At 38.6% G+C, this 17,839-nt stretch overlaps 1 protein-coding gene across 1 annotated transcript in view; it reads left to right on the forward strand.

The window, feature by feature from the left end:
• Positions 1 to 16,154, forward strand: part of RFX8 (regulatory factor X8) — a 31,589-nt gene extending 15,435 nt beyond the window's left edge. The window contains exons 9-16 of the mRNA XM_039714428.1: positions 86 to 199; positions 857 to 1,007; positions 2,017 to 2,075; positions 5,131 to 5,287; positions 6,807 to 6,901; positions 8,082 to 8,196; positions 11,882 to 12,169; positions 16,054 to 16,154. Coding sequence (XP_039570362.1) covers positions 86 to 199; positions 857 to 1,007; positions 2,017 to 2,075; positions 5,131 to 5,287; positions 6,807 to 6,901; positions 8,082 to 8,196; positions 11,882 to 12,169; positions 16,054 to 16,091 — 1,017 coding nt within the window. The 3' untranslated portion in view covers positions 16,092 to 16,154. The remainder of the gene's footprint in view (positions 1 to 85; positions 200 to 856; positions 1,008 to 2,016; positions 2,076 to 5,130; positions 5,288 to 6,806; positions 6,902 to 8,081; positions 8,197 to 11,881; positions 12,170 to 16,053) is intronic.
• The last annotated feature ends 1,685 nt before the right edge of the window (positions 16,155 to 17,839 follow it).

Below are 17,839 nucleotides of genomic sequence, written 5' to 3' on the forward strand. Positions count from 1 at the left end.
TGTCTGTGTGTTGTCTTACTGAATTATACTTCATATTCCACAAGTGTAAAATCAGAGAAAATTCATAAAGGGCTTTGTGTGACAGGTGGAAGATTGTATCATGTCATTCTGGACATCTCTGCAGCCTGAAAGAATAGAACTGATGTGCCTGCCAGATGTGTGCCAGCTGTTAAAAAGCTATGATAGGTATCTATTCAAGGTACTGCACACACATTTCCTTGCTGTAGTTGTGCTATTACGTGTTTGTGTCTTTTTGGTAGCTCTAAGGAGAAGGACCCTCTGTTTCTTTTGTGCTGTACAATGGGATTTCTGTTTATTCCTCAGCTCTTATCTTTTTGCTTCTTCTGAGACAGCCTGGTATGGGTTTTGGTTTTGAAAGGAGATAGTAGAATTTGGGATAGCTTTCAATTTTCTCCTATATATTAATTTGAAAGTTCCTAATATCAGTGGAGGGTGCTGTTATAAATGTGGTCTGTGGCTCTGGCATGAGGTTATGTGACTGAAATTTCAACTGATGATGATTTTCCAGATTATGAGAGTTACTTTTCCTTTGAGAACACTACTGCATTTCTCAGTGACCTTCCACATAGAAATATGCAGTTTTCTGATAAAAATAATTTGCTTCTTATTTCCAGCAGGTCATTAAGTATTGCATAGAAATTAATTCAGGAAGCAATATTTACTCTTAGGCTCTTTGTTGTTCTGCTAAAAAAGTTAGCTTAGCTCTTTCTTAATTGGAAGAAAAAAATGTGTTTCTTTATACTTACATTTAAATTATCAATATAATTTTATTTCATGCTGCTGTAAATATCTGTGGTACACCAGTCAAGTGCAGCAGCATGAATTTGTATTCTAGGAATTGGAGAGCATCCTACTTCCTGATTTCCTGGAGGAGGTGCCTGCACAACACATAGACTCAATCAGATCATTCAGTGAAAACGTTAAATGTTGGATGCTTAATCCTTTGGGAGGTTTTCCATTACTGCTCCAAACATCCAAGTCTAAGGGTAAGTTTGAGTAAGAGAGATATTTTCAAAAATAATCTTTGGTTAAACTGCAGAGAAGATTGTATTACAAAACTCTTAAATAATTTAAAAAAATTTAGCTTATGTAACAGTGATAGTAGCAACAATTAGAGTTAGTTGGGATACAGTTAAAAATAAATGGTCTTGCATAATGTGTGAGAACAAACTTAAGCCAAAAGCATTCCCAATTCATGGTAAATTGAAATGTACTTAAATCTTTTTGCAGATCTGTCTCTTGATGTGATTGCTTTGGCTGTGTAGATGACCAAAAATATGCAGCATGCCCTCTGAAACTCAGATATTGTTGTGTCTCTTCCTCTTACAAGTGGCTTTATGCTGATAAATTAATTAATGGCTAGAGCAGTCCAATATGAAAGGGAAAAAAGCCATAGTCCCATAGGGAAAATATGACTGACATTAGAAGACAATTGGAAAAAAATCTGTTCTCTACAAAGCTGTGGTATATGTGTGTGTTTGTAAGTATGCACACACACACTTATATTTATACCTATTAAGCTGAGGATTCTGACTGAAACATTGTGTTGCTTAGTTGATCATTGAGTGAAGACCAGCTCTACAGAGGTAAAGCAGGGCTCCTGTGTAGGTAAAAGTTTGTGTTAGGATTCATACGCTCAATGTTGCAGACAGACTTAATTTTGGCATTTCTTACATTTGAATGATTGACAGAGCATTATTAGGAAGTATAAAATGAAAATAAGAAAATATTGAAAGACTTTTTCCTGCACATCATGGATTAATAGATTCACAGTGAAGGAAGAGAGGTGGGCTGGGCAGCTTCTCCCTGCAAGTTTTGACTGCAAGGGTCCCCAGTCCATCCCATAATGCTGGCTCAGTGCCCCTGCTGTGCCCTCTATTGCCCTCCACATCTCCCCCAGGGAACTACTTTCTAACTTAAAAGATGTCTTCATTAATGTATTTTAGACTGTAAAATATTAGTGATATGAAACATCTCCCTCTTCTTCTTTAACAGAAGCTAAAGAGTTTGTAAAAAGGCTCAGGAGACTGACAGACCTTTGCAACATGGTCAAGGTATGTTCCAGAATTCATGAAAAAAAAAGAGCCTGGAATCTCATTCCTGTGAGCTGTTTGCACTGTTTTTGACATGCTCCATTGGAGAAGAAGTGCAGCAGCATGGATGTTCTTAACTGTACACTGCCCATGTCACGCTCACACTCCCACCCATCTTTTCCCACACTGTGAAGCATGCTGAGAGGACATTTTCCTCACTCTGAATTCTTCTGAAACCCTCTGAGATGGAGCTGATGGTAGCCCATGGAGAGGAGAACACAGTAGCTGGCAGGGTCAGATGACAGTTTCCAGCATCTTTGCCCATCCAAGCCAAAGTCAGTCGAGAGCTGGAGCGTTCCTTCCATTGGTGTCCTTGGATCCTCCCAAATCCTTGGGTTTTGAGGTGGTCTGGGCTATAGCAGAAAAAGGAAGGTCACAAATTGGGAAGAAAGCAAAAGAGAACAGGGGATATGTTCTCCCCTTCAAACATGTACAAGGGGTTTTTTTATATTTTCCCAACATGCCATCTGATATGAATTGTTATTCAGATGGAAGAAGGGATGGAGGAAGAAAACAAGTGAGGGAGGGACGGGAGGAAGTGCATCTTCTTGAACCAATAAATGTAGCTTTCCTTTGTGAGAAAATTTCATCACCAGTAGCATACAAAACACTCCCTCCTCTTTAACAAAAAAAGAGTAAAAAAAAAAAAGCACAGACATGCATAAGGGTGCCTACCCACACAAAAAGTTGACTTCCATGAAGTATTGAGCACTCATAGTTTCCACTAACTGCAGCAACCCTTGGAGATACAAATACCTGAAAATCTCAGCTTTATGTGCATTGAAGAGCATGATCCAGCAAGATCATGAGTGTCACCTATTCCCAGATATTTGCATTTGATTTGCAAAATTCTTGTTTTCAAGCCATGGTGTCAAAAGGCTGGTTGTAGCTCTTTCAGCCTTCCTTCCCTATTCTTAATGTGTGAAAAAGCTGCAGAGTCAAAACTGGATTTACACCCTCAAGACTTAGAGCAAGCGAATTGCAGCAATTGGGGGAAGGTCTCTAGAAGAAGCCTCTGGGACCTCTGCATCCCTTTTATACTGTTTAACCCACACAAATGGAACACAGCAGACTGGAGAATCAGGGTTGAATTTACACTTCTAGCTCTCACAAGTTGTTTGTACCTTGTCTAGAGCCTCTTCAAAACACAAGGGAAAAGTAAAAGATTTACTGTACTTGACATTTTGGGGTAGTGACTTCCAAGGTTTAATTATTTGTTGTATGACAAAATACTTTCTTTCATTATTTTAAAATTTCTACCCTTCTTCAAGCAATGCTTCCCACAAACCTGCATCACATCCTGCCTCAGTTATTTCTCTCTGAAGGTTAAGTTTCTCATCTTCTCACACAGGAGTAATTTGATATTTCTAATCACCCTTCTCAGTTTTCTGTCTAAATGCATCTGGAATTTCAACTAAAGACTGATGGTCAGAGCAGGCAAGAGTGCTCCTGATGAGAAGTGCTACAGAGGCACTGTGCAGCTGCAGCCTCTGAACACTGTAACCACATCATTCCTTGTAGAGCACTTCACAATAATTCAGCCATCTGGTGAGAAAGTAAGAACAATTTTGGCAGGGTCAACATTCAAAAGAAAAAAGGTAACTTTCCCACCATGTGTAGATAAAGCAGGCTGACAGCTGCTACTACCTGGACATGTAGAAATAATTAGAGCATAAAAAGTGCAAATTCCCTGTGAGAAAAGAATATGAATATGATGCTTGTCATTTTCTGGGGCTGATTCCTGCCTCTGGTAACTTGTATTTGAGTGTTGAGAGGGCTGGCTCTCAGTCATTTTGGAAAATTATGTTTAGTTTAGTGAAATCCAATGGCTAAAGGGATCAGTCCAAAGTGTTGGGGCATAGAGTCAGGTATTAGCAGCATATTGAAGGTGCTGCCCCAGTAGTTCCCAGCCTTTGGGTCATTGTGTTCTTTTTGCAGGCTCTTTTTCTGTCACTGAAGCTCCAAGTCAAATACGAATGATGCCTTTGTCTTTAACTTATATGAAGGAGATTGCTAAGTGAGAATCAGATTGAGTTTGGTATTTTAAAAAAAGTTAGCAGAGTGAAGAAAAATAGCTGTATTAATAATTTTTGCAAAGAAATGGTCAGCTGCATTCATTGCTGCTTGTGGGGTGATGTAAGCACCAGGTGAATGGGATTTGTTAAAACATGTGAATCCTGAAGTTTTCTGGAATTTTACAAAATATTTTTCCTCTGAAAAGCCTGAAGTGCAAAATAGATTTTAGGATCTTACTGATTTAGTGTGAAAAACTAAACTTATTTGTTAACAAAATTTAATTAATTCAGATTTAGTTTCCTTGACTCTTTTCATTGTTTCATCCAGAATTTTAAGGAATATTGTGTGAAATTAGCAACGAATTAAAAAGTGTGAAGAGATTATGATAAGTGTTAATCTGGAAATTGTTTTCAATATCTATGTGATATTGAATAATGAGAGACAAATATGAAGACAGATTCATTCACAAATGACTCATAAGCAGATAAATGGGATAAAATACCAGCTAATACTGTTTTAACTAATACCATATTTCTAATATAATTTTTACTCTCTCAAAGGCTTGAGCAATTTGAGAAAACTTGCAACAATTAAATTGCAACATAAATTAAGGACAGATAGCACTGAAGGAAAGTCATCCCTGATACACCATTCCATGCTTTAGACAAAATATCATTATTTAGTGTAATTATAATAACTCTAGGCAAAGCCAATTGCCCAGGCAATTGCCCAGATAATTCAAGTATGTTAGCCTTGTCTGCTCCATCACAGACAACACAGAGCATCATTGAAAAGGACATCTCCCAGAACAAAACTCTCTTGAAGACAACTTCAGATTTATCTCCTTTGATCCTATACCCCCCTACAACCCCAGTTTGGAGACTGGTCATATGAAGTCTAGTATTGAATAAGGGAAGCTTTCCTTTTTCAATTCCCTTATTTGGCTGAGTTAAGGGCTTGAGAAAATGAAAGGCATTAACTGCTTTTTTATTCTCTCCAGACAGTAAGAGCACTCTTGAACAACAACAGCACAGTCAGTGTTCTGCGATCAGGCTTGCATGCCATCTTCAATGAGAAATCTCTGGATGTGACTAAAGACCTCTTTCAAGAGAAGTTTAGGAATCCAAAGAAGCGGCAGAAAAACATACAATTAAAATGTAATTAATTGTTGCTATTTATTGTCTTTCCTCTTAAGCCTAGCTTGACATTGTTGAAGGTCCAGCATTTCCTCTTGTTTATTTATGACATCTGCCTTACTGGGAATTACAGTCTTACTGTAACCTGAAGGGCTAGAAAAGAACAAATAAAATTGAGAATCAAGCATGAGGTAATATCCTCCTAACTTTAAAGGTTAAAAATTAAAGGCTTTTGGTTCTGACTCTCTTAAAGCTTTTTGTGACAGCAGGAGTGGGGTTTGTGTTACTGAATTATGTATCTCCCAGAAGAAGGTTGACAAGCAGGGATATTTTTTCATGGTTTCTTTTGACAGGAAAGATGTTTTTAGTCATTGCATTTTCCTCTGTTATTAGTTGAAGCACACAAAATCATTTATTGTGGCCAGATTTTAAAATACTGTAGGCTGAACTGGACAAGGCCTTTTAGCTTTTGTGTCCTTTTGCTGTATTGTGGCCTGTGGGATCAATGTTGTGCTGTAAACAATAAAATACACAGTTTGTGTGCAGCCACGACATAATGATTTGACAGCTTAATGAAAAGGAACAGAATGGCAACTTAATTTTTAAATGAATGGTCTGCCATTTAAAATATTGGGAAGAGATAGGCAAGTTGGACTAGGCTGTGCACAGAACTAACTGGGGGAACCTCAGCTCTGTTCCTGGTACATCACCAACTCATGCACTGACAACAGATTTGTCACAGACTTTCTGTGACTGCTTTCAGTGGGAATAATAACTTGGCTGCTTCACAGAACCATCAGGAGAACCATTTCAATAATATACATATACATGCTAAACCCAAAACCACTGCATAGAACAGTTACTACATTTTCCCATTATATCACCAATGTTCTTAGTCTTCCCAAGGTGGTTTTATTGAATTCTCTGTTTTCATTGCTTTTCCAAACTGTCATTTGTAAGAAGCAAGGTTTCACTGAACTTGTCCATATGCTTTCTTGAAGGAAGAGGTCTCAATTAGAAGGGTATAAATTCAGGGAGGTGCAATTCACCTTTTGGCATTGGGTGATAGGTGCCAAACTTTTGGGGGAACAATTGCACTGATTTGTGGCAACATTATCCCTATTTCTGTTGGTCTACAGAATATTCTGTGTTTTCTGTTATTGTTTTAAAATTTTGTTCTCCTGTCAACAGCCAGACCAAGATTTTTTTTTTCCCTCAACCACATAAAATCCCAGATAAATAAGTTAGCATTACCTCTAACCAAATTCCAGCTTTCTCATTGGAACTGTTTTTTCTTGCCATCTTTGCCATGATGTGCAGTTATGCTGGAAATGGACATACACTTGAATTCTGACTAATTCAAAGTAGGGTACTGTTCCTCACTAAAGAAATGGTGTATTAATCAAACTGCTAGAAACTGATGTCTTAATCTATTTTAAGGTAAAGATAAAAGAGAAAAAAAACCAACTCAAAACTGCAGAAAAAAAACATAAGGCAGACCAATCACTTCAATTAATGATCTTCCTTCTGTATTTCACAGGTCTGAAAAACTTCATTTCTTCACTGACATCTTCCACAGATATTCGAGATCTCCTGAGCTGTTTGTCTTCAGATCTCCAGACTTTTGTTATTAAGGTATAAAATTAATAATTTCAGAATAGAGGGAGCGATCACATCATTTATCCTGCTACATGCTGACTGTCACTAGTCTGCAGGAGATACATTGCACACTAGCAACCTGACCAGACTGCAGATTTGCATAAATACAATTTATGCAGGCTGTGGAAAAAGGGAGAATTAATTGACATACAAAAATTCCATCTGTGCAAACAATTACGAGCATATTTCTGTGCACATATCCACTCTAGTGGTTTCAGTATCTGCTCTCATTTCATAGACATATCATAGCCCCTAATAAACTAAAATTCAGAAGTAATGTGTTGGTATAAATGAAGAGAACACTTCATGGTTCCTTACATCTTTGTTTCAGCAAGCTGTTGACTTTTAGCAAGTACTAAGAACTTCTAGTAGAAAGTCTCTAGCTCTTGTGAAAGATTAAAGTATGACCATCCTCACATATGCACCTTTCAACAGATTACCAACCCTACCACCCCTCTGCCTTCACTGACTCACAATTTGTGTCACCGTGTTGGTACTGCTGCATTTGGTTGGTTACCATAACAATTAACTTGGGTTTGGGTGGTGCTTAGAGTTTGGGGGGTTTTTTCTCCTTTCTGAAGAAGCAGAATAAACTCTGTTGCCTTGGCTTAATTATTTGCTCTTATTTTTTTCTTTTTAAATGAAGAATAGTTCTTTGCAATTCTGTAGTGCCTCCATCGTACATAACCCTCAACTACATGATGGGATGGTATAGAGAAGATGGAGTGGGACTTTTCCTGGGGGTTCATAGTTATAGGCCATAAGGCAATAGACACAAGTTGCAGCAAGGAAAATTTCCGACGGATACAAAGAAAAAAAAATTACCATTAGAATAATTAAGCATAGGAAGAGGCTACGTGGAAAGGCTGTAGAATCTTTATCCAGGAGATATTCAGAACTTGGCTGGACAAGGCCTGATCTAAGCTGGCCATGCTTTGGACAAGACATCAGAATAGATTTGGACAAGACATCAGAATAGATAATATCCAAATATGTCTTTCAACCTAAGACATTTTAGGATTCTAATAGAAAAAAAAATGCTTGTTGCTTTTTTCACCTTTGTATGCAGTATGTACAGGGAAAATAGTCTGACACACAGAAAGGAATTCTTTTAACCAACTTTATAATAAACCTTTTTTTTTTTTATTATCTGCAGCCAAGCAAGAGTAAAGAGGCATTTAAAGAGCAGGCATCAGATTTCATGTTGAAATGGAACCTCCTACTGAGCAATGTAGGCAAGATTCTGACCATCAACAGGACAGACAGTTTTGGTAAATAGGATCTTTGTGACTGTAATTTGATGTGCCCCATTTTGAGCTGAGATGGCAGAGGCAACAGATCCAAAAGTACCTAAAGGGGGCAATGAGGGCTGGTGATGTAATGACAGGACAATGGGGAATGGCTTCAGACTGAAAGAGAGCAGGTATAGACTGGATACTGGGAAGAAATTCTTTACTGCGAGGGTGGTGAGGCATTGGAACAGGTTGCCCAGAGAAGCTGTGGATGCCCCATCACTGGAAGTGTTCAAGGCCAGGTTGAATGGGGCTTTGAGCAACCTCTGGAAAGTGCATGGCAGGGGGTTGGCATTAGATGGTCTTTAAGGTCCCTTCCAACCCAAACCACTCTTTGTTTCTGTGATTCTATGACTTTAACTGACATAGATGCATGCAACATTTAATAGAGGCATCTCTTCTCCTGTTCCTTTCTTTTTATCACCATTCTCCTGGTGATGTGGCTAGCCAGCTCAGGGAAATTAAATTATTAGGTTTTGACCAAACCGGTTCTCTGAGCAAAACTCTAGGATGAGCAGAAGAGAGGAGATTAGGAGCATGCAGCTGTAGATGGCAGGAGGGCCGGGACTCCCTCTTTTGGCAGAAATTGTACTTTGTGGGGAAACAGGGAACAGCCTGAGGGGAGAGCCTCTGCTTTCTCTCCATAGAAGAGCTGCACACCACAGCAAAATGGTTTGATGGAGATCTGGGGCCACTAATATTCCAAACTGTAAGCATTCCAGACATCTCAAGTGATAGCTCTGAGTCCCCCAGGTTCTTTCTGTATAATGCAGCCAGAGCAGAGCCACTGCAATAACTAGTTGCCAAAAAAGCAGTTAGTTCCTCTGACAACAGATATAGGCTCATCTTACTTGATGTCTTACACTGACCTAAGTTCTTGCCTAGCTAGCAGCACACCTGTTGAAGGTATTGAACTGACTGAAAAATAGCCACTTCTTTAGCTGGGTTATTTATCTTTCCTTCTTAGGGCTTTGAGCTGTCAAACATCAAATCCATCATAAACCAGTGCAAGGTGGGAGAAGGGAAGGAACTGTGCAGTTGTGTTCATTCAAAGAGGCTTGAAGTAATACAAACACGTCTTTAATCAGTCCAATCTCTACCCTAACTGCTTTTCTCTTCACTTGTAACACCTCACAAAGGTGCCATTTCTGCAGAAATGTACTGTCTACTGTGAGTTGCATCTTATCCCAAACTGTATGAAATGCCTTTTAGATTTTCAAAGGAGCACCTTCATATTTTTAACTCTTCTGTTGGATGCAACTTCATACAAATAGCCAAAGAAAACCTCACTATTTTCATTGAAATGCCCCTTCAAAACCATGTTTTCATGTGTTTGCTATAAATACATAACAAAATAATATATCAAGATTGTTGCTTTTTGTGTTCTTCAATATTCTTACCCCATTAATGCCTGTGCTAGTGCATTTATGAACATGCTTTTCTTCTGCATCAAGCTGCTGCCTTTTGCCTTCTGTTTACTTGTAAACTGTCTGGAGCAGGATCAGAGTTTTGTTCTGTGTCTGCAGGGAACATAACACAGTAGGGTTCCTCATCCATCAGCTGCTGCATTACAGTGAGAGTAAAATAATCAGTCCTTTCTCTCTCTCCAGAGGAGTTCTGCACAAAACTCTCCAATGTTACATGCAATATTTTTGGCAATGAATAAATTGAGAATGCATTCCAAGAACTGCACTGGAAGTATAATGGTTATTGAAATCCCCCATGACGAAAAAATCCTCTTCCCTCTTTCCACCACAAGAAGAGTTTAATGAATTGCCTCCCTGTTCTGCAGTTGTGTTGATGAATGGGATACAATGGATGGAACACATTCCTTGGTCTGCAGCGACTTTGTTAAACTAATTACAAATTACATTTTCACTCATTTTATGACAGTTTTCCTATTAAAATAACAGTAAAATTGAATTTATTTCAAATATAAGAGATTTAAAAATATTGTTTAATATTTTGCTGTCATGCTTCAATAATATGGTCATTATTATCTTTGCTCCTTAAGATGTTGTATTTGATCTATCAATGTCCCCCCCTTTTTTTTTTTTTTTGCATGTTTCTATCTTTAAAAGGCCCTTTTTTTTTTTTTTTTTTTTTTTTTTGCATTTTTGCATGTTTCTAGTCCTTTAGGACACTGAGTTTTAGCAGACAGGCTGAAGCAGTTCTGTTAACAAGCCATCTGGTGTAAAAGTTCTGTACTTGGGAACATTGCTTTCCAGAAATGTCTTAAATCTCAGAATTTCTTCAAAATATGAACTATGTAGCATCCATACTGAGGAAACACAATTACCTGGGGAAATGTGTGTCATGTTAATCCAGTAACCAAAACTAATCTTACTTCTGACTTGACCTCTTGCCTTCTAGCTTGCCACATCCAGCAGACATAATACACTGGCACACTCACACCTCTCAATTTAGGATTGGCTTTCACCCTGTTCCAGCCCAGCTCCTACATGGGTGATGCCCAAGGGAGATCAGAGGAGCCCTGCAGTTACCCCTGCTGTAAGGCCTCTGTAGACCTCTACAGCTTCTTCAGCTCCATTTCCTATCCAGAAAATGTGCCTCTGCACACCTCCCTCACAGAGTTTCATGTCAGCTCACACAGCTCTGCTGCCTTCCAAGGCATTCAAGGCAGCACTGCCAAGCCGTGGAGACTGAGCAGTGAGCTGTACATTCCTCTTCTGCAAGCAGGATGCTTCAGCCTGGGTCCTCTTGAGAACTGTGTTCCTCTGTATTATCCCAAAAGAGAGTGGCAGCTTTGGCTTCATGCTTACTCTTAGAGAATATATTGAAAGCACCTGTAAGACTGTTAGAAACACTCTTGAACTACTATTAACAAATCAATATAGTTGCAACTCCAACTATAAAAATCCCTTTCCTTGTTCCGTAGGTAAACAAGCACTTCCTCCTACTTTCCTAGTTTAAGGATCCTCAAAAGGATGAACAGTAGAAGCAGCAGCTTCATAGACACATAGAACACCAAAAGAGAGTATTTTTCATTTTTAAGCTCTGTAAACTGTGGTCATTAATATAGATTGTGATATCTCCTTGTTGATGTCCATATAAAACTAGTTTGTGGGATGCAGAGGTTATAAATTGCTTGATGAATTCCTATGCAGATTTATGGCATGGAAGATCTACTTTTTACTGTAAGGGCTTTCAACTAAGGTATGATTTAAAAGTCAATGGCCTCAGTGAGACTTTCTTGGCTTTTATCACTTATGGTCCAAGCTGCAGGGTGGGTCATTTAATGTCATAGATATAACACACACAGATGTCTGTAGGAGGTTTCGCTTGGGAAGAGGTGGAACGATTTATCTGTCTGAGGGGAGAATGGGGATAATATGTGGTTATTGACAAGCCCTGTAGTAGAAGTGAATGTAGAGGAGGAACTTGAACAAGAAAGTGAATGAACACAATTTTCCTCTCTAGTTAAACAAGGGAAAAAATTTTTTCATAAGTCTAAAATTAGCAGTGGTGCTTATTTTTCTGGGTTATTTGGAAGTACATAATTTTGTAAGTACTGTTTGATGAGTGCTAGTCCATTACTTTGTCTAGCCAATTACTATAATGAAGCCCTTCAAAAAAGAACACATCATAAAGATATGCAAATGAAGAGGTTGTCATAATTATCTTTGTTTTTCTTTAAACCTAGGATCCTGGCTTTTGTTGAATATGCTACTTGTTGATTTTGCGGCTCACATTTTCCAGTCCTATATAGAAGAGGAGAAGGAAGAAGGAAATGCCTTGGTTGCAAAGCAAAATGAGGTCCCTGTTCTGTGTGTTTACGAGCCCAGCCATCTCTCAGCCTGTTTTGCTGAGGAGGAACCTCAAGCCAGTGCTCCACAGACAGCTCTTGTGATGCAGAACCAGAATAACTTCGGATTAAGCAATGTTTTCCAGAGTTCTGAGTTGTTTGGTGAACACAGCCACTGTCAGCAAGGTGAAATTAACATTAACTTAAAAGAAAATTATGGGGGCAATGTTATAAATTGGGCAAATTAGGACAGATTGGGAGGTGTGTGGCTGATTGGGGTTTTTCTGCACGTAAAGTAGAACTAACAAAATCCAGGTTTGCATGGAGCTGTGTCCAATGTCACTGAAACCTCAGCTCACAAAACATCCTCTACATCCTGCCCCCACCCCACCATGATATCAATGGATTGTAATCTCAACATCACCCATCTCCCCAGCACCACAGGTTCCTGATTCTTTCCTTAGGTTTCCAGCAGACATCAGGAGCTCCTTCTGATTCCCCAAATGTTGTCTAAGGAAGAGCAGTGCCGTTCTGGTGGGCTGGGAGCAGGCCATGGGCTAGCTGACAGCAGACTGCATGGATTTATCCATCAAAAAAGAGAGGGCACAATGTGGTTTTTCCTCACTTTAGGACGCAGTGAGAGGCTCTCTGCCCCCCAGTTATCTGTTACTTTTATCAAAAGATATGAAATAGCTTCAGAAATATGAAATCCTTGAGACCCTTCTCCTCTACCAGGTTTTCTTGCAGTCAGTCCACTGCTCCAAACTTACTAGCATTTGGTGTGACATAAAGGTAGAAAACAGACAGACTCTAAGTCTTCTAAAATACAAGAACACATGGGAATATGGATCAAGCCTCTGTGGTTCATGCAAGTGATGAATTAGACATCCAGATGTTTTCATATTTCTCTTCCATGCAGTAAGAGCACTTGTCTTATGTCTCAGAGAACACTGTGTTTTCCATAGAACTGTGAAAGAAAAATGTTAATGGCACCAAGACTCACAAAGAAAATGACATTTTTGGGGTGATGCTACTATTGTTATTTTATTCCCAAAAGGTATTCAGTTTCCATACACTAGCACAGGAGTGGAAATTGACTGTTTTAAAAACATCTTTATTAATTATAAGGCCCTGTAAGGGACCCTAATTTTTCTAAAGTATGCTAAGACTAGCTCAGCAAAGAAAATTGGAGTAAGCAGGCACACAGGGGACAAACCAAGAATGACTTATACATGTGATGGGCATAGACAGCTTTTGTTATTTTTCAAATGTAAAATAAAGACCCATCCCACCATATCACCTTTATGCAAACTGTGCTGTCAAAATGCAAACTGTGCTGGCTGCTGACAATTTGCAAGAGAGCTCTAAATCATTGATGGTCAGAAATGAGGAAATGAACCACTAGAAATTTTATTCAATATCTGTCTGCCCTTTTCCTGTGCTCTTCATTTCCTGTGCTCTTCACTGTGCTGCCTTTTGTATGTCCTATGCTCATTGCAATGCTTTTTGCAGGGGTCATCAGACGAGGGCTTAACCCAGGTTTGGTCTGTGGAAGTGATGTGCTTATAAATATGTACCAGTTTTGAATTTTTTGTACCTGATCATAAGAACAGAGCAAGGCTGATTAGAGTGAGGGATGAGGAATCATCCCTTTCGGAATAAAAGGGGAAGAGTATAAAATGTGGAGAATGTGGACTTGGGAGAAGGTGTGGATGAGAGAAGGACACAGTGAATGACTGAGAAAATGTAGAAGTTTAGACATCAAATAACCTAACAGATGATGGAATCTACCAGTCCATGTGCAAGATGCTAATAACTGGGATGAAAAAGATATTCTAGTAAGGACTTGTTCTGTTGTGGTTCAAGTGCTTACAGTTTGAGATGGAGTCGAAAAACTTGAACCTGCAGCTGAAAAGGGCTTCAGGAGCTGTGAGAGTGAGTGAGTGAGTGAGTGAGTGAGTGAGTGAGTGAGTGAGTGAGTGAGTGAGTGAATGAGTGAGCACTTCTGCCTGCTCATGTTCTTCAGATGGGTGGTGCTCCCACCGTGGCTATTGCAGATTCTTTCTTTTGTATATCAGCACTGATGCCATGGCTTGCTGAAAAAACACAGTTGCCAAAAGCATCTCGATCACCCACTGCTTTGTTTGTATTGCCATCTCTGTATTCCTCTGACAAGATTTCCATTGCATGAGGATTTTTGTTCTGTGACTTTTGACCACCAAAAATCATCATCATGCTTCCAAGGAACCATCTGTCCCTGCCCTTGACTAATCCCCCTTTGGCCACAGCCCATTCTGTTGGGTATCTCAACTCCCAGCAGCCACAGCAGCATCCATCAGCCACACTGCTGTTTCCTGGACCACATTTCTGCTGCCTGACATATTGCTCAGGTTTATTTCATAATTTTTGCTTTTAATTCCTTCACCTTAGGCAGGCTTGGCAGCTTTCTGTAACCCAGAGCTTTTAATCAGTTCTCATCCTCCACCCCATCCATTGCCAGCATCACCCAACCTTCATAGTTTTTAATCTTGCTCCACAAGGCATTTCTATGCCTTCTCTACAGCCTGTCATGCTGTGGGAAAAAAAAAATCTGTTCATCACACCTCCCCACTCAGCTCATTGAAATTAGTGTTAACCACTTGGTCTTGCTACAAAACCCTGGAAAAATATGAGGGAAGACTGGTAACACAAATCAGAAAAGAATCTTCCAACCTTACCCTGATATCAGCAGCACCAATATGTGTGGCTTAGCAGATCCCTTCCTGATCTTTTAGTTATCACCTTTATTCTTCCTCTTCCTTCTCCATCTGTTTCTAGTCTTCCATTCCTAGTTGATGCTGAATATAAATTAGATTCCTCAGCAGGCATCTTTTCCCATTTATTTTGAACAGCACAGTACATTTATGGATGTTATCTTTAAATATAGTTTAAATAATTAATACATAGAATTAATAAATAGAGTTAATACTCTGGAAAACAGAATACATACCAGGATGGTGGCATCTCCCAAGGAAAACATTGATTTTATAGGAAAAAAACCATAGAGGGCAGGGGACAAGATAGTAGAAGATTTGTACACACTGGCTTAGCAGGGAAGTGTGGCAGATGAAATGCTATAGAGCCAAACACACATAGTACGAACTCAAAACTGATGAAACCAGTGGCAGTAACAGAGATGCTCTGAACAAGCCATAATCTATAAAAGTGCGGTTCAGAGAAAATTGGCCAGATCTTTATTCCTTATCACAGAGCTTGCAGTTGCTTTCTCTCAGCATGAATAGCATTTTTTTTAATCTAGAAAATCTCATTCTAGGCTTCTGCTTTTTTTTCACTTGCTACCAAATTAAAATCCTATTAAGCAGCACACCTGCAGTGGGTTCATCTTCAGAGCAGTGTGCCGTAGCTTTTAATCCAATTCCACACCTTCATAACATACAATATACTGCAAATCAGGGCACGAAGAGACTGAGGGTATGCTATTCCTAGCTCTGTTGGCAGAGAGCAAATCAAACACTGGTTTGTTAAAAAGGGAGAAAAAATAGGACATAGTTAACTACTTGACTTGTAGGAATGGTAAGTGTTCATCTGAGTGGTCTGTATAAACCAGGATACAGAGATCAAGTGAAATCATTAACTAAAATGATCAAAAAATGACAGCAAAAACATGACCCTGCTTGAATTCAGTGTCAAAACTTCTGCTGCCTTTAAGAAAGCCAGAATTTCAGCATGAAAAAGCAGTGCCCATCAGGAGAGAGGCTGAGACTGTGTGAGCTGTAAGCCCTTCTATTCATTTTCAAAACAAATAAAGTGTGAGAAGTGTGAATGATGTATTCAAAGGGGATATGCCCTTCTGCCAGACCTTTGCCATCCTATGATGAACCCCAATGTGTGCTTCCTCTTGTTGGGTTTATTTGATGTAAAATAATGCTGGATATCTGTAAAATACCTCAGGTTCAGCAAGTAAGAATAGAGAAGACTTTTTTTTGTTCAATGAAGGGAGAAACAAATTATTTACAATTGCTACAGTCAAAACATTTCCATGTTTCTTTTCTAATTTTCAGCACATCCAGGTGATTTAGGAAGAGAAAATTATTATATCATGTACTAAGTTGGATCTTCAAGTTGGAAAGGAAACATTTCTTACTCAAAAAGATGAAATTATATTTCTTTGCCTCCAATGAACAGCAAATCTTCAGAGAAAAGCATCCTGGCTGTAGCATTCTATATGATATGATATATCTATATGATATATGATTCTTACTTTTTGATAAAAGTTTAAGAAATACTGTTTTTGTTCTCTTAAACTAAAGATTTTTTTTTTAATACAAAACTGGGCTAGCAATGCAATTATTTTAAGTTGTCATGTGATTTTATTTGGATTATTTTAATAAATCTTCAAAAGATAAAGGTGAAGTACTTGTGGCTTGGTTTTATGTATTTCTTGTATATTTCTGTTGTCAGTAAAGCTGAAGACCTACCTGAGGTAATCATGGTAAATTATCTGGAAGCTACAGCAGAAATGAATGACTCTGTGTTAATGCTGCTTTGTGTCTATGGTATTTAATTTAACATTTATATTTATTGAATAAAAAGCCTAGCACTAATTCCTGTCTTTAGAAATTCCTGCTTTATTTACCATTTCTGCAGGATACAATAGTCAGTATCTCACATATAATTCTATTAACCAAAATAAAATAGGCTGTATATAATTATAGTATTTTATTATGTTCAAAACTAGGTTGTTTGGGCTTGTTCTGTAAGTAAAGTACAAGCAAAGACATTTATAAAGAGAAACTCTCGCATAAATTCATAGAAAGTAGTAAACACAAATGATGAGGTTTGTATCTTGCATGCATCAGATTGTGTGAGGAAATTCCCTGAAGCACCATGGAAATGGGGGGTTTGGCTATTTTTGAAGAGCATGCCTGCAGTGAGTTGTCTGTGCCTGGTTGCTATTTCAAGAAGGGACAACTGCTTCGGTATTTTAAGAAGGGACATATCCTGAATCAGAGAAAAGCACTTGTCAGGAGCTTGGGAAGCTTTCACTCATTTTGGGTTTGGAAATCTACATTGATTTTCTGCTTGCATCTCCATTCCTCTGTCTCAGCTCAAGCTCTGAAGTGGGAATCAATTTTCCAAAGTGTGGTAAGCAAATGTAGACAGGATCACGTGCTAAAGGAAAAGGTACTCATGTATTCAATTCTGCAGATAATATTAAGAGTTTGGTGCCAAAATTACATTTTCTTGGGAAGTGTCTTCACAATCAGAAAAAACTATTATTGTCTTAAGGTCCATTATACCCAGTTCCACTACTCCTTAGGTTTATATGGTGAAGAAAAAAAAATGGAACAGGGAGCATAGGAAAAAATATAAGCTAAAAATACTCAGTGTTCTCCAGTCCACTTTTATTTATAAGAGTTTAGATTCTAGATTAGATATACCTGTTCTCATGGCACAATTAAGCAGAAGTTGTGTCACTAGACTGATCTTGGAATCTGTTCTTCACAGATATGAAAAAGTAAGATGTACCTGAGAGCATCTTTTAGATGTACCTGAGAGCTTTCTGACAGGCAAAGGCTTCTGAAAGATTCATTCTTCCCTGTCTCCTACTGAACCTGTGTTCCTTAAATAATTTGCATGGATGCAATGGAAGTTTACAAGCATGTGTTTTAAAGAATTACAGCTTTGCATTGCCATATTGAAGAGGTCTACTGCCAAGAAAGGAACTGTATGCACATGTGCCTTTATTAAATTGGGCTATTGATATAAACTCATATACATGCAAATCTTTGCCTAATTAAAACCTCGCCTGGAAAACGTTTAATAGCAGCTCCGTGAATTTGCATATCAAAACCA

The sequence above is a fragment of the Passer montanus genome, unplaced genomic scaffold, assembly GCF_014805655.1.
Source record: "Passer montanus isolate IOZ18808 unplaced genomic scaffold, ASM1480565v1 scaffold3, whole genome shotgun sequence".
NCBI classification, from domain to species: domain Eukaryota; kingdom Metazoa; phylum Chordata; class Aves; order Passeriformes; family Passeridae; genus Passer; species Passer montanus.